This window comes from Simochromis diagramma, unplaced genomic scaffold, assembly GCF_900408965.1.
Source record: "Simochromis diagramma unplaced genomic scaffold, fSimDia1.1 OVJJ01000344.1, whole genome shotgun sequence".
NCBI classification, from domain to species: Eukaryota; Metazoa; Chordata; class Actinopteri; order Cichliformes; family Cichlidae; genus Simochromis; species Simochromis diagramma.
Window position 1 is genome coordinate 1366284 of NW_024387375.1, and position 14555 is coordinate 1380838.

A 14555-nucleotide genomic window follows, 5' to 3' on the forward strand; every position below is an offset into this window, starting at 1 on the left:
AACCTTTCCTCGTGGGAACACTTCAGCCAGTGAGTAATGATTCATAGAAAACAGCTGAAATAGGAAAAAATCCAGTTGTATTACAGTGTTTTTACCTGTTGAAGGTGGGTGATGTATGTTTAAATGCTGCGTAAACACTTCACTCAAGAGTCTTAACAGCCTCAGGACTGTGTGTTTTGGATTCGCTCAAGATAAACCACAGTACCTTGTATTTACAGTGATGAATGAGCCTGTTATCCACTGCAACACATTGACTCAGTGAAATGTTTTTAATTGTTGCATAGCACAACGAGCCATGCTGTGGTACGGAGAAATACGATCCAGGTTTTCGGGCTTTGGCTGCACATGCGGTACTTCGTGGTATGATTGATCTTTGTCAGGGCGTCCCATTCAAAAATTGCTTTTGAAAGAACCGATCGAGGCATCAAAAATGTGTGCAAAATGTAACATAAGCAACGTGATATAGAAAACCTTCAACTTATAAAACACCTGAAGAAAGCATATTTTTAATGACGACTTTCAATTTGACACTAGCTATAAGCGTGTTTGAGTCTTTACTGCAAAGTAATCCATGTCTAAGGTGCGAAAATAGCAGATTATCACAAAAACACACTAAAAAGCAGCTATTTAAATGTGACTATTGGAGTTGAAACAGAGAATGATGCGGAGATAAGCTGGACGTTTACCACTGTTACCTGCCCGTGGTCAGTGATGGCCAACCCAGTAAACAGACTGCAGTGGTTAGTAAAAGTCTTGGCTTGTAATAACATGTAGAGATGCACAGTACACCGAATCAAGACAAAACTGATGTTTCATTGTTACATCCGCCATTTTCTGTCACTTATCTGAGTCATTGGTCACAGGGCCAGCTGTCTAAGCAAATATGTTCAGGCCTCCCTCTCCCCAACCACCTCCCTAACTCATCCAATGGACCCTCTGGGGGAAGCTCATTTCTACCAGCAGGCTGTATGGAGCGCAGCTGTGCAGTAGCTGAAGCAAAAACTTTGATGTGGGAGGAGTTTATTGAGACCATGGTGCAAAACTTTTAGTAGACTTTGGGGCAATTGTGGCAAACCATCAGGTTTCACATTGTCTACAGTAAGTGTAGTGCACTGGAATAGTTAGATCCCAGTAGCACGGCTTCCATAGAAGAATCAGAGACTGGGGACCAGGGGGAAGACTTGCCCATCACTGATGGCCAGGCTCCTGGGGTGGATGAGATTCTTCTCGAATTTCTTAAGTAACCGGATGTTTCAGGGCTGTGTTAGTGGGCATGCTTTTGCAGCAAAGCACTGAACTTGAGGACAATGTCTCTGGACTGGCAGACTGTGGTAGTGGTTTCTCTTTTTAAGAAGGTGGACCGGAGAATGTGTTCCAGCTTCATGGGGATCACACTCTTCAGCCTCCTCTGTAAGATCTACGGCAGGCTGCTTGAGAGGAGAGTCCATTTGTTAATCAGAGGAACAATGAGTTTTGGGGGGTTTTGTTCTTATGTGGTAATGCATAGACAACTTAAGATATCCTAAAGGAATGAAGCATGTCGCTGACCATCTTTTGTTTATTGCAGTGCCCCAGGTTGTTAAGAGTTGTGCAGACTTCATAGAGAAACATGGAGTCGTGGATGGGATCTACAGGCTCTCAGGGATCTCTTCCAACATTCAGAAACTGAGGTTTGTGCCTGTTTCGCACATGCTGCAAAATCAAAATATAACCCTAAACAATTCCTGAGGATTCCCAGGAAGGACCAAATTCCAAAACTGGCATCTACCTTCTAAAATATTCCCTCTAGTCTGAGTTCCCTCTGGGGTTTCAGTGTCTTTTTTTTCTTCTTTTTTCTTTTTTTCTTTTTTCTTTCAAAAGCTTTTTTGGTGACTGAATTATGATAAGTAATTGGAAATATACTGAGATTCATTAAATATTGTTTTCTTTTTGAGTTGCTTCTCTCGGAATCCATCAAACACAATTTGTTTCAAGCTGTGCAGCTCTGAACGGCTGTAATGGTCTTCTCATCTATTTTATGCTTGCCAGGAGGAATTTGTGAAACAATCCCCCATCAGTACATAAATTAGGCACAGAACCTGATGGTGTTTGACAGCCAATCAAAACGTCTTTTCTCACTTAAAATAACTGACTGTCACCACATGAAATAGTCTTTCAACATTTATGAAAACACAGGAGATAAAAAAGCAGTCGACGATTTTCTGATAATAATCAGCAAGTTATTAATAGATTTCCTGCATTAGATGCAAGAATAAAGTTTTTTTTTTTAAACAAAGACACTGAAATAGTAATAATAATTATCATGTGGTAAATTAATGATTTCTGCCTCAAAAGGAGCTTATAGTCCTGTTTTTGTTGTTTGTTTTTCTCATATATTGACAGATGGGCAGTAGGATGACTCCCACACTGTTCTGCTTTCTCTTTATTTTGGTCTCCATGTAGGCATGAGTTTGACTCTGAACAGGTCCCAGACCTGAGCAGAGACGTCTACACACAGGATATCCACTCAGTGGGCTCTCTCTGCAAACTGTACTTCAGGGAGCTGCCCAACCCTCTTCTCACCTACCAGCTCTACGACAGATTCTCAGTAAGGACCACAGCACAGGTTTACACTGGGAATAGATATCAGAAAGGAAGCTGGTATTGCAACAGTGTCAAGTATTATAAGTAGGGCAAAAAAGCTGCGAGGAACATATTTCTAGTTATTCAGTGTTGACAAAAGAACAGAGGAAATCATTTCAAAATTTCTGCTCATTTTGAAGTGCTGCTCAAAATGGGGTCAGTGCATCACGCTGAGCTTTCTAGGAACAGCGGGGGTTGTGCATGTTAAAACCCGAATAGCAGATTAAGCGAGACAAAACAGTGGCTGCTTTGAATATTTAAAAAAAAAAAGGGGGAAAACGAGAGCGGGGATGTTGAGGAAACTCCCTCGGCTGTGATTAACGGTCTCGAAGTCATGCGCGCTTTATCCTCTGTCTTTTTACAGGAGGCTGTGTCTGCAGCCACAGATGAGGAGAGGCTGGTCAAAATCCACAATGTCATCCAGCAGCTGCCTCCTCCACATTACAGGTCAGCTTTCAAGCTCGCTGCTGCTGCACCCTGGTGGTCTGAAGTAGAAATGGGATTTTGTAAACAGCATATCGGACCCTGCTGAGAGCCTGATTTGGTTTGTGGGAGCCGTGAGATCCCGTTTTCCTACACAAGCCGATATCTCAGTTACAAAAATGTCTCTCGTATTCACCAAATACAGCAATTGAAAGTTATTTTATTTAGCTTGAGATTTGAAAAACTGATCCTACCAGTTTCAAATCTTTTTATTGGTAATAGGAAGGATAACTGTGTTGGGTTTGAGCAGATACAATAAGCTAAAGTTGTCAATTTTAAAGCCTAAAAAGAAAAAAGCTTAGATTAAAAATTTACTTTTTTTCTGCAGGACACTGGAGTTCCTCATGAGGCACCTCTCCCAACTCGCCACCTTCAGCTCCATCACTAACATGCACACAAAAAACTTAGCTATCGTCTGGGCACCCAACCTCCTCAGGTGACTATCATAGCGTCGCAGCATTAGCTTTGCTGTTTCATTCTAGCCTTTCTGTGACGGTGAACTGGGGCATGTCTCAGTGGTACAGAGCTGTGAAATGGGTTGCGCTGTGCTTTGCTGTGTTTCAGGTCCAGACAGATCGAGTCGGCCTGCTTTAGCGGCACGGCCGCGTTCATGGAGGTGCGTATCCAGTCGGTGGTGGTGGAATTCATCCTCAATAATACTGAGGCTCTCTTCAGCCCCAAACTTAATTCGATCATAAGGGAAAGTACTGGTAAGTGGGTTTTTTTAAACCGTTTTCCAGTCAAGGTTTATAAAAGTTCTTGTATACATATATACCCTGTATGCATCTCTAACACACTGAACATTTCAACTTTAGGTAACAACACCTTATCCAGACCAAAATCCCTGATGGTCTGCTCCCCATCCACTAAGTTACTGTCTATAGAGGAAGCTCAGGCTCGCACACAGGTACATCTGAGCTCCCCGGCCACCACCCCCTGCCTCACCCACAGTGACTACATCGAGGTCGGAGAGGGACCAGGAGCTCTCCTCGGCAAGTTCCACACAGTCATCGAGCTTCCGATAGAGAGGTTGGTATATGGCCGCCTTCTGTGATATATGTGAAGGAATCCTTCTGCTTCTCGAACCGCGACTCACGCGCTGTCACACCCGATCTGATCTGTTTATTGATAACGGTTAATGGATGAGCAGCATATTTGGCACTTAATTAAAAGTCATTTACAAAGCAAAGCTGCAAACTTTATAACTAAATTATTCTTTAATTAGATGCCATGAGATGAATAATCGGCCAAAACAAGTATCTGAAAATGTCAAGTTCACTTTTGGGAATTTTGCATTTTCTCTCTTTTTTTTATTTTTTCTAGTCCAATCAGATGACCGATGAGCCATGATGAGGCATCCGTCATCTGTCAGTCCGTTTACAGTATTGGTCACAGTTTAATCACCCTTAACGATGATCACGTAATGGGTCTTCACTCAAGTTTTACAACAATTTGGCTGGCTGAATACAAATTGTAACACATAAAAAAAGAAAATGTGTGGATAAGGTCACTTACAAGGTTTTTCCATTTTCACAGTGTGACCTTCATGCACACCACTTACAAATTCTTGCTCCTGATGTGCTGAAGAATCAGTTCAAACAATTTAGTCATTCAAGTCATTAACATGAGATCCTCCATGATAATAAACATGCTTGAACAACATGAAATAACCTGAAAAAACAAGTGACAGGAGAGTTCGAACTTTCACTTTGCCACGTGTATCCTGTTAGATGGTGATGAACATGCTCCTATTGGTCATAATCGCTGAGTCAGTGCTCGTATTACTGGTCGGGGGTTTCCTATCATCATTGTGCTAATCCGGTCCACTCTATGACATGATGATCATGCCGTTTATGGCTGTGGCAGGATCCTCTTTGAGTTTTGAATGGGTTTAAATTCTAATACGTTTGTGTAATACAGCCAATGACAAGAAAACTTTTCACTCTCTTGTCATACGTCACAATATCATGCAATTTGTGATTGATCGTGAGTCATCGCTAACACTCTGGTTGTAGACTAGATAATTAATCGCATCATATAATGAAAAAATAGTAACTACTAATGTCTTGTTTTTGTTCTCAGCAGTTATTTCTTCTTCTTGTACTTTTAGAAACAAGCGCCAGTATTGAAAATGATGCGTTTCTGTGTTGCAGCAGCAAGCGGCCTCCTGCTAAGGCTAAGAAGTCTCCAGTGGGGAACTGGCTCTCTTTTTTCCACCTGGGAAAATCCCATTCTGTGTCCAAACGTAAACTGAAGCGACACCCCAGTGAGCCTAACGAGATAAAGAGCATTGCACTGCCAGGTCAGCTCACTGCTGCTGTTGCGCAGCCAGAAAACATGCAGCTTCTGTACCCCAAATCTTCATTGCTTCTTTTTTGCATTTTAATTTATCGCTTTCTTGTACTGATTGATGTATTTATTAGAGATGCTGATTAATTTATTAGGAATATTAATTTGATCAAATGTTTGCAGGGGGAAGAGGAGATAGTGGCACTTTGCGCTCTACCAAAAGTGAAGAATCTCTCACCTCTTTGCAAAATTTACAAGGTAATTAATGTTTAATATTGTCTATTTTCCACACTTCAAACATGCTGCCAGTGGTTTATAATATTTTTGTACAACGTACTACTAAATAATCAGTATAAATATAATATGAGTATAATTTTATTCCATCCCAGGGGAGCCTCCAAGTTACCGTCCTCTCAGACCTCGTTCAACTAGCGAGGCCATGTCTGCCGTCAGTAAAGACGACCTCCACAACGGCGGCAGTAAACGCGACCGCAAAACAAAACCGCCACACGAGAGTCATGCTGGTGCTGATCGTGTCAGTACTGCAGCAGGCATTTCACCTCCGCACCAGGAGGATGACCTCGACCTTTCTCCACCGGCTGCAGGCATCTCTATTTTAGACTTTGACCCCATGTCTTTTCAGTGCAGCCCACCTTCAGCAACCCCTGGACCACAACACGGTAAAGATGCAAACAAGTGGAGGAAGAATGTTGGTTGTTCTAGTGAATCAGAGCTCATCTCTTCTCCTAACAACAACAACCTGGCCTGCCTACAGTCTCCAGACATTAGTCCAGTGCTCAGTAAAGGTGTGAGGAAGGTTAGCTACAAGCAGCTCTCCCCTAAACTCAGGAAGAAATCATTTAAGACGCAAGCAGATGTTCAGTCTGCATCCATGTCTCTGCCACCTCAGAGGGTTTCTTCTACCCCAGCGGATAACAGTGACGCTCCACTGGCAGATGGAAAAGGGCCCAAAGCGTCCTATCAACACTGCAGCCCACTCAGCACAGCGAGCCAGGCATCAGCTGTGACAGACCTCACTCAGTCTGCACAGAACATGTCCGATCCAGGTTAGTGCCATTGCTCTTTCACATTGCATACTTGATTTATACTGTAAAGTTAGCGGTTATTTAAATAAGAATGCCTTTCTTAGTTTCTTATGAAAGCTTTTGTGTCTTGTCCCATCATGTCTTACCATAGCTTTGTTTGTCCTGTCATACTGTAGCGTTGTTTGTCTTATCCCTCCCCAGGAACAGATAGACTTATGAGTTCAGTCTCTGTTCTCCCTCCTCACCCTCCCTTGACGAGTGCCGCACGCAAGTTGGCTCTGGCTCTGGCTGAAACTGCCCAAAAGGCCAGCAGTGGCTCCCAAAGAAGAAGCAATGTCCCTGTGCATCCGCTTCACAGACCGGAAGCATCTCACGTCCAGGACAGACCACCACGGCCCTCAGTCCTTGATCTCAAAGCGTATCCCCAGGAGTACAGCGGCTCTAATGTCTCCCCTGCTTCCCAGTGGCAAACATCGGTGCACAGCCCTGCGGAGACCCACTGCTACTCTCATCCTCTTCATTTCCTGCCTCCGCACCTCTGCTCAGAGTCGCTACAGGTCACCGACGGACAGGAAAGCATGTGCAATTTCACTCCCAATGTCAGTCCGCTCGGGTCAGGGAGCTTGGATGAAGGCAGCGCTGAGAGGAGGGACTGCAGAGAGAAAAAAGAGCTTAGCGATGTCACGCAAACAGAGCACACCTATCAGAGTGTTGGAGTTTCAACACCCACTCAGCCCGTCTACTCACCTCAGAGCCCATCGGCTTCTCCTGGATACGTCAACCCGGACTCGATAAACGTTTTTAATTTCCGCTCCGTTCTGGCAGAGACCTCCATGCCCGCATCCATCGAGGAGGTGTTTCCGCGTCCATTACAGCCCTCCTTAACGCATCATTACAGCCCAGAAGAGGAGACGCCGCTCGGCATGCTTGAGGATGTCTACAGTAATCAACATTATCATCATCATCATCATCATCATCACCGACCAGTTCAGGCAGCACGAATGCCTGCACCTCACTGCCCTCGGCCTGATGCTCTGCCGCTTCACCTTTCTGGGCCAAAAGGCTTGTACAGGCAGTCCTCCGAAGGCCGCTACAGCAGTTTAGGTTTAAGGCACCCTTTGTCACCTCAGTACAGACGATACCATAGAGATGAGCACCTTATCAGTGGCTGCCACAGGCAACAAGGCCAGTGGCAGAGGTCAGATGATAGAGTAGTCGGGCACCCGGCCATCCGGAGGGCTCGCTCCTTCCATGCCCCTCAGATTAGTCACTACGAGTTGGCAGAGACAGAAGTCCTGCCCCCTGACACCATGTTTTATGTCGAGCAGACAGCAGGCCAGGAAGCACCTTATCAGAGGCTGAATCAGACTGGTCTTCACCCTGTGCGGCCGCAGTTTGAGAACACACACGCTGACTACCACTACAGTCCCTATTCAAATGTGAACCCTGCAGATGGCTCTCGCTATTACGCAGAGCCCTGCCGGCAAAGCGGCATCCGACACAGTAAGTCTTACACCGTGCGTTCCACAAGAGAAAGCGGACAATCAGATTACTACAACTACTCTCCTCAGCGCGTCCCCCCTGTGAACAGAGAGCTTTTCATAGAAAGCAGGGACACTGTTGTTTATGAGGCGAGAGACGCAGAAGTTTTTGAAAGACTCTTATATCAACCAGTCGTGCAGGAGAGTAAATCCAGACATAAAAACACATATCCAGCTGCGTCTCCTTGTGAGAGTCCCATCTCGCTTGCTGACACAAGAAGTAGAGACATCGCACACACGAGAAGCAAGTCTGACCCTGGAAATGCCTGCCTCCTTTCCGCTGACAAGATGGAAAGACAAAATGTTATCCTTACATCCCCGACTTCCCAGAGGTCCCAACCGGTAGACCCCGAGGTCACCAGGCGGCAGCGCGTTCACCGATCAAGCGCGGACTCGGGGCCTTCCAGGCGGATTCACATCAAAGAGCGTTCCTCTCAGCAGCCACCGCTTCGCAAAGTCCCCTCGCTCCCAGAAAGAGGCTGTCCTAACTTTAAGACCGTCGAGCACAACGACAGAAGCCATACGCGAGGTCACGACCAGGATCGATTAATGATGACCAACGCTGTCAACAGCTACTCTGGTATGGTGAAACCCAGCATCCTCAGGAGACCCGGGAGGTCGCAGAGCACCAGAGAAAACCGTCACTACTACCATTACCACGCCAAATCCCAAATGGATCCCGAACATCTGGGATCCTTTTCCAACAGAAGGACTCAGAGCACTAAAGTCAGGCCCACACAATATGACCACATGGAGGGGTATTACGCAGCACCCAAGCCTAAACCCACAAGATCCGTTAAAGCCGTGGCAGGATATCTGCCTGGCCAGGGCTGCATGTCGCCCCGCGGGCACAGACTGTTGTCCCAGGCTCTGGGTCATGAGGCTTTTTATCACGCTGCTCTGAGATCAGAAGCCGGGGTCTACGAGTGATTCTGACCACTGTTTTGTTTTTTTTTGTTTTTTTATCTGATTCCACATTGGGGCCAAAGGAGAACAGCACTTTATCCTCAGCCAGACCAACAGACTGTTGCTTTGAAAGTGTGTTTATTTTAACCTTCAGGAGCTGCTACAAAAAGTGTGAAGTGAGGCTGCTGCTGGGGATCATACTGCCAGCGTTAGTGGTAGTTTCATATTTTTCCAGTGGCTTCCAGGGAAGCTAGAAGGCAACAAATGAATCGTATGCAGGCGTTGTATTGAATGAAAAGAGTGTAAACACTAAGACGCATGACGAGAAGAAAATGTGTTTAAAAAAAGAAGAGATTTTATTTAATGTCTAAGCAACACAACAAGGGATGACAAGGTAAATTAACTGGTTTTATGAATATGATTTTAAAGTTTAGAATGTGTATAAAATAACAGTCATTTTAAACGTATATTTCTATAAATAACACATCTAACATGTGGCCAATGTACTGTACATTTGTTTTTTATTCTGGTCTGCTCAGACTTCAACAAGCACTTTTAAGGATAACTGTGTACGAAACACATTGTCTTAACGTGGTATACATGAAGCCTCTTGATATATAGCGTATCTATTTTTTTCTGTAAGAAGCGGCTTGCTCAGAATCTTTGTTTAAAATCCAAATTAGCACTTTTTGGGAGGGTCGGTGAAACGGAAGATAACCTCATGCTTTCTAACTTTGCGCTTCTTTTTCTTTATCACACATTGTGTATTGCAAAATAACAATGAGTGCTATGATTTTTGATTTCGTATTTTCCTTTTCTTTCGTTAAGGTCGAACGCACCGCGGCAAAATATGCTTGAGATGTACATGCGAGTCAGCTCATGCGGTTCGGTGAAAGTGTATTTTGTGCGGCATCGTGCTTTGGTCGCGTAATGAAAGTTTCTTCGCTCTTCATGGGGAACTTTTAACAGTGTGGTGTTTTACATGTTTTATTCATTTAAAGATGCTCTTTTAAATTCTTAATGTAGACGAGGATATTCTGTTAAGACATGTTAATTGAGTTATTTTAGTGAGAGTAAAGAAAAAAAATAAAGATATATTATCAATGATTACAGTGCGTCAAACTCTTATTTCATGGATATATTTAGAGGACATGACTTAAGATACTGTATATGCATCTTTTTGCTTTACTTTACCTTCAACCCTTACTCATTAGTGTTAAGGTCTAAAAATGGATGCTTAGTAACCAGAGATATTACTTTCTTCATGCTATTTATCAATACATGGCACCTACATTACCCACAATGCAACAATAGGCCGCAGTGCTGTCGAAGAACACACTTTAATGGCTTTCATCTAAACTAATTAATTTCTAGGGGTCTCTACAGTGTTGGAAAAACAATTCTGCTTGCTACGAGATATGCCTTTTTGTAAATTATTACCACTAATTGTTACCTTAAAAATTGCTTTTGAGGTCTAAATTGGCCTACGGTTCATACTTGGCACTTATGTTTTTGTTTCTAAGAGACAGGCAAACACTAAAAAAAAACAGTCTAAAACAAAATGTGTAGATGTGCATCAGTGTAACAGGTGTTTCTCTACAATGCATCCATTAGAGGGTGAGGCTACAGAGGTCTGGTAAGCTCACGTCTTTCTAGCTAAACACTTCCTGACCTTTTTGTTTTTCTTGTTTTCATACTTTTAGTTTTTCACTAAAAGCAAAGTCTGGTTTTGGTGCCATTTACAAGATTTTGCTGAGTCACAAAAGGTTTACGACATATAAATGACTTGCAAATTGATATTTTATGTGTAAAGTCAGTTTCCCAGGAATTTGGGTTATAAGCTGTGACTCCGTTATGAATCAGCAGGCTGAGTTTGGAGAAAGAAACTACTGGAGCACTAAAAAAAAGCATTCCGGGATTTGAGCTAATAGACTATGAAACATGAAACTTCATCCCTCCAGGTTTAATAGTCAAAACAACATTTTGTGTCAATAGTATTCTTAAGCAAACTGGGGAATTTCAAAGCTTTTCTGTCCAGTTAAGAAGGCATTATGGAAATACAATATGAAGCGTCGTTAGTCAAAGAGTCTACTAACTATCTACTTTTTTTAAAGATCTGAGATGTGAAGAAATCAAGAAATGTGATGTTATAAATCAATTTCTAAAATGCTGTGAATAAATAATGCAGTTATTTAAATAAATATGTATTTATTTCCATCTTTCTTATTCTGACCCTCAGGCTGAGAGTCCCAGAGCTTGGAGCAGTTTTAACAGTGGCGTGTGCTCACCACCAGGTGGCACTGCAGCACTGCAGAAACATCATAAGCTCCTACTGCATTCAGGGGAGATCACAGACTTTGATTTGCTTCTCAGACATCTCATATCTGCTCAGAAACACTGCAGAGGATCCTGACTATTTTATTGCTTGTATTGCTTTTGAATTTACTGTGCAGGTTATTAAAGAAAAATACCTGGCTGTGATGTAGAAATGTGTAAAGAGCTCATTTATTGGCAAAGATATGCTCTTCCAGTTAGCAGTAGTAGCGTAATTGGCTGTAGAAGACGAGCTTTAAAAGCGAGTGTGATACTATACTTATATACCTTAAGCTTGTAGCCACAGAAAGCCCATTTAAGCCATGGTTTAAAGAGAGTTGAGGGCAGTAGAATAATCAGAGGGAATCAGCCAAGGTTGTCCAAAGTGTCTGGGGAATTGTTGCATTGTTAGAAATTATTAAAGTGTTCCCCACCAGATCAAAACAGCCTCCCATTCACAGCTGACTGAAAGGCTCGGTCTTTGGCAAAAACCATTAAGAGAGCCTGCGGACTCTAGGCAATGTCTCCTGGCAGCTCTGCATTGCTCCTGGAGCAGCAAGCCATTGTTTATTCATCGCCACATTGGCATTCAAAGTGCATCCTCACTGTTCTCTTTCATAACCAACAAGTTGCAATTTTTATGCATGTGAAGGTTGAAGTCAAATTATTTATGGGAGACCGGACCTGAGGAAGGCGCACGGCCTCTAGCAAAATGGTTTACGTTGAGAGCGTTGAGAGCAATCCTTTTCTATAGGCTATTGAATTCGCTGGATCACAGCAAGATATGCATGTATTATTCAGCTTTTGAGAGAAAGAATTGTTGCCCTGCTAGACTGCCATCTGCTTTTTGGACATTGTGATGCATCTGAGGCATGCTACCCTTCAGGATCAGGTTAAAGTCTTATTTTTCAGCATGGGGACAAATGAAATGAGTGGGGAAAAAAGAGGGGGCCTTTCTAGCGTCCCTCCCTCGAACTTTTCACCGCCCCTCATTGCAGCGAAGGCTTTCAAGTGCAAAATACACATATATATATATATATATATATCAGAGGGGAAATTGCATGAGCATGTCTCGATGTACCCGAATTGGAAGAAAGAGGCAGAAGAAGCTGAGGTTCAGCTGCGAAGGGAAGGAACTTTCACCTGTATGAGAAATTATTCAAGAACATCTGGTGGAGTCCAGATGCAGAGATGGAATGTGTGAGGCGTGTGGTGCCAAACGCCAGCAGGTGCAAGGTGAAAGGACTCTCACCTCTCCAGGGGCAGGTGATCTGCAGGATAATAGTTACCCACTACTCTTAGGAAGACGACTCTTTAGAGTTGAACAAAATTGTGCATTACAGACTCTTTACATTCTGAGCGAACAATTTAAAATCCTTAATGGTTCTGACTGTGACTGCAGTCAGCAGATCTATTAGTAATATAGCACATGGCAGGAGCTGCGTTTCTCTGGTTCACAGCACTTTAGTGGCTCCATAAAGAACCATTTTTGGTTGTTCATTACAGTGTAATGTTCCATTACAAAACATTATTGGAACTTTATGAATGTTCACTTCCTCATTGTTTCTTTGATGGATCTTGACGGTGAAGTGCAGAGCATATTTAAATAGCAAAACACTGCAGTAGGAGCATCCACTTCAAAACAAACCAAAAAAAACCAACCCTCCTTTTAGAAAGATATGCATCCAGCTGGGGCTTATTTATGAATACATATCATCAGCCTAAATAACGGAGACGTTTTTTTTTTTTTCCTTTTTGTGAATATGTATAAAGACACATTGTCTTTTAACCCACTCAGGCTCAAACTAAACTTTTTATTGCTAATGCACAACCAAGTCCTGCAGTGGTACTTCTGAGTAAAAAAAACTCATAAAATATGTATGTGGGGTAATCAGGTTGTTAGTTTTTAACTGTTGCAAATCGGCAACGCCTGCCTCGAGAGGGTTAAAAACCTGCTTTCTGTATATAGATAGCAGTGTGTGTGTGATGGCCTGGAATTCTGCCTTAAAATAGATGTTTTAGTGAGCACATAAAGCAGCACCTGATCTTACTCTAAGCTAAAACATCAGTTTCGGGTGCTTTCCCTTGTTCGTGCAACAGAGGAACATCTGATCCGCGTTCTGCCATTCTGGCTCGGTGCCACCTTGTCCTTCTTGGCGACAGTTTGGAGATGAGCGTCACAGATCCGACTTTGGGTTTCTGTTGTGTTTTCAGCATCTCTCTGATTGGGAGACGCTTCCATAATCACCAGTGTACTGAACATTTTGTATACTTGTTAGCAAAACCCAGAGTATCTCCTCTGATAAGAGAAAGTTCTTAGAGATCATCTTCGTCTCACTTAATTAACTAGTTAACATGACAATGGATTCGCGTTTAATTAAAGCAGCCAAGAGAACCTTGTTAGTACTTCAGATAACCAATTAGGCCCTGGCTTTGGGCAGAAATATATATTTTATTCAAGTGTATCCATGGTTTTAGAAAATGAAAATCAGACGCTTTTTAGAGGGAGTAGTGGTGGCAGGGTGGAGGGGAGCAGGGACAATGCTTAGTGATTGAATAAGTGATTAGACCTCAGGTTTACACAAAGGCTCCTCACTTGCAGTAATGGCTGCCTGTTAGGGCTTAGTTCTCTAATTTGACATTCACATGCATATCAAAAGCGACTAAGCAACTGGAAGACTGCGTGCTGGCCTATACAATGCAAGGCGCAGTTTGTGTTGCAAACAATGCTCTTGACCTTTAACTGATGAATAATAGCCTGAGAAACAGAACGTAATTATCCAAGGCAGTACGGCTGGTTCAAAAGGTAACCACTAGTTGAGTAAGATTTAGCCATGTGAATCCACTTGGGGCGTTTATCTGTAAGCGATATATCTATTATTATGGAGCATATCTGCGCTCCGGTGATTACAGTTCGATGATTTTGAATTTAACAGATTTTAAACTCATAAGGCGTCACTAATGAGGAAATGGGGACAAAAGACAAATAAGTCAACAGGTTCTGTGCTACTGAGGAAAAGGTTTTATTCATCAGAAAAGAAGAAAAATAAAGGCCACCAACTGGATCAAGGAGCATTCAGTGTAACCATCAGATAAAAATCCAGCAAAGCCTGCTCACGCTTAGTTGCATGGTTACTGTTATTGTTCCACTGCCACAGGTGGACATACCTCACTTCTGGTAAGTTATGGTTGGTCGGTGACTGTAAGTCAGATATATATCATGACATGCATGATGAAGACCTCGGGGGAAAAAAATCTATAGCTGTGCACAAGAGTAATTCCATCCATGCAGTCATTTAGCAAAGCAGAAACAGGAGCCTGTAGTGCTCCGGGCTCCACCTCCTGCAATTTCATA

At 43.0% G+C, this 14555-nt stretch overlaps 1 protein-coding gene across 5 annotated transcripts in view; it reads left to right on the top strand.

Annotated features, from left to right (window-relative positions):
- The window catches only part of arhgap32a (Rho GTPase activating protein 32a), a 30613-nt gene extending 17547 nt beyond the window's left edge, over positions 1–13066 (top strand). For 2 of the 5 annotated variants that reach the window (XM_040008579.1, XM_040008581.1), the window contains 10 exons: positions 1568–1670; positions 2443–2587; positions 2987–3069; positions 3434–3541; positions 3670–3815; positions 3921–4134; positions 5259–5407; positions 5578–5652; positions 5784–6461; positions 6642–13066. In XM_040008579.1, the coding sequence (XP_039864513.1) occupies positions 1568–1670; positions 2443–2587; positions 2987–3069; positions 3434–3541; positions 3670–3815; positions 3921–4134; positions 5259–5407; positions 5578–5652; positions 5784–6461; positions 6642–8911 (3971 nt within the window). In that variant the 3' untranslated portion in view covers positions 8912–13066. Of the gene's footprint in view, positions 1–1567; positions 1671–2442; positions 2588–2986; positions 3070–3433; positions 3542–3669; positions 3816–3920; positions 4135–5258; positions 5408–5577; positions 5653–5783; positions 6462–6591 lie in introns of all 5 variants that reach the window. The other 3 variants (XM_040008580.1, XM_040008582.1, XM_040008583.1) reach the window with 3 other exon arrangements.
- Positions 13067–14555: the final 1489 nt, after the last annotated feature.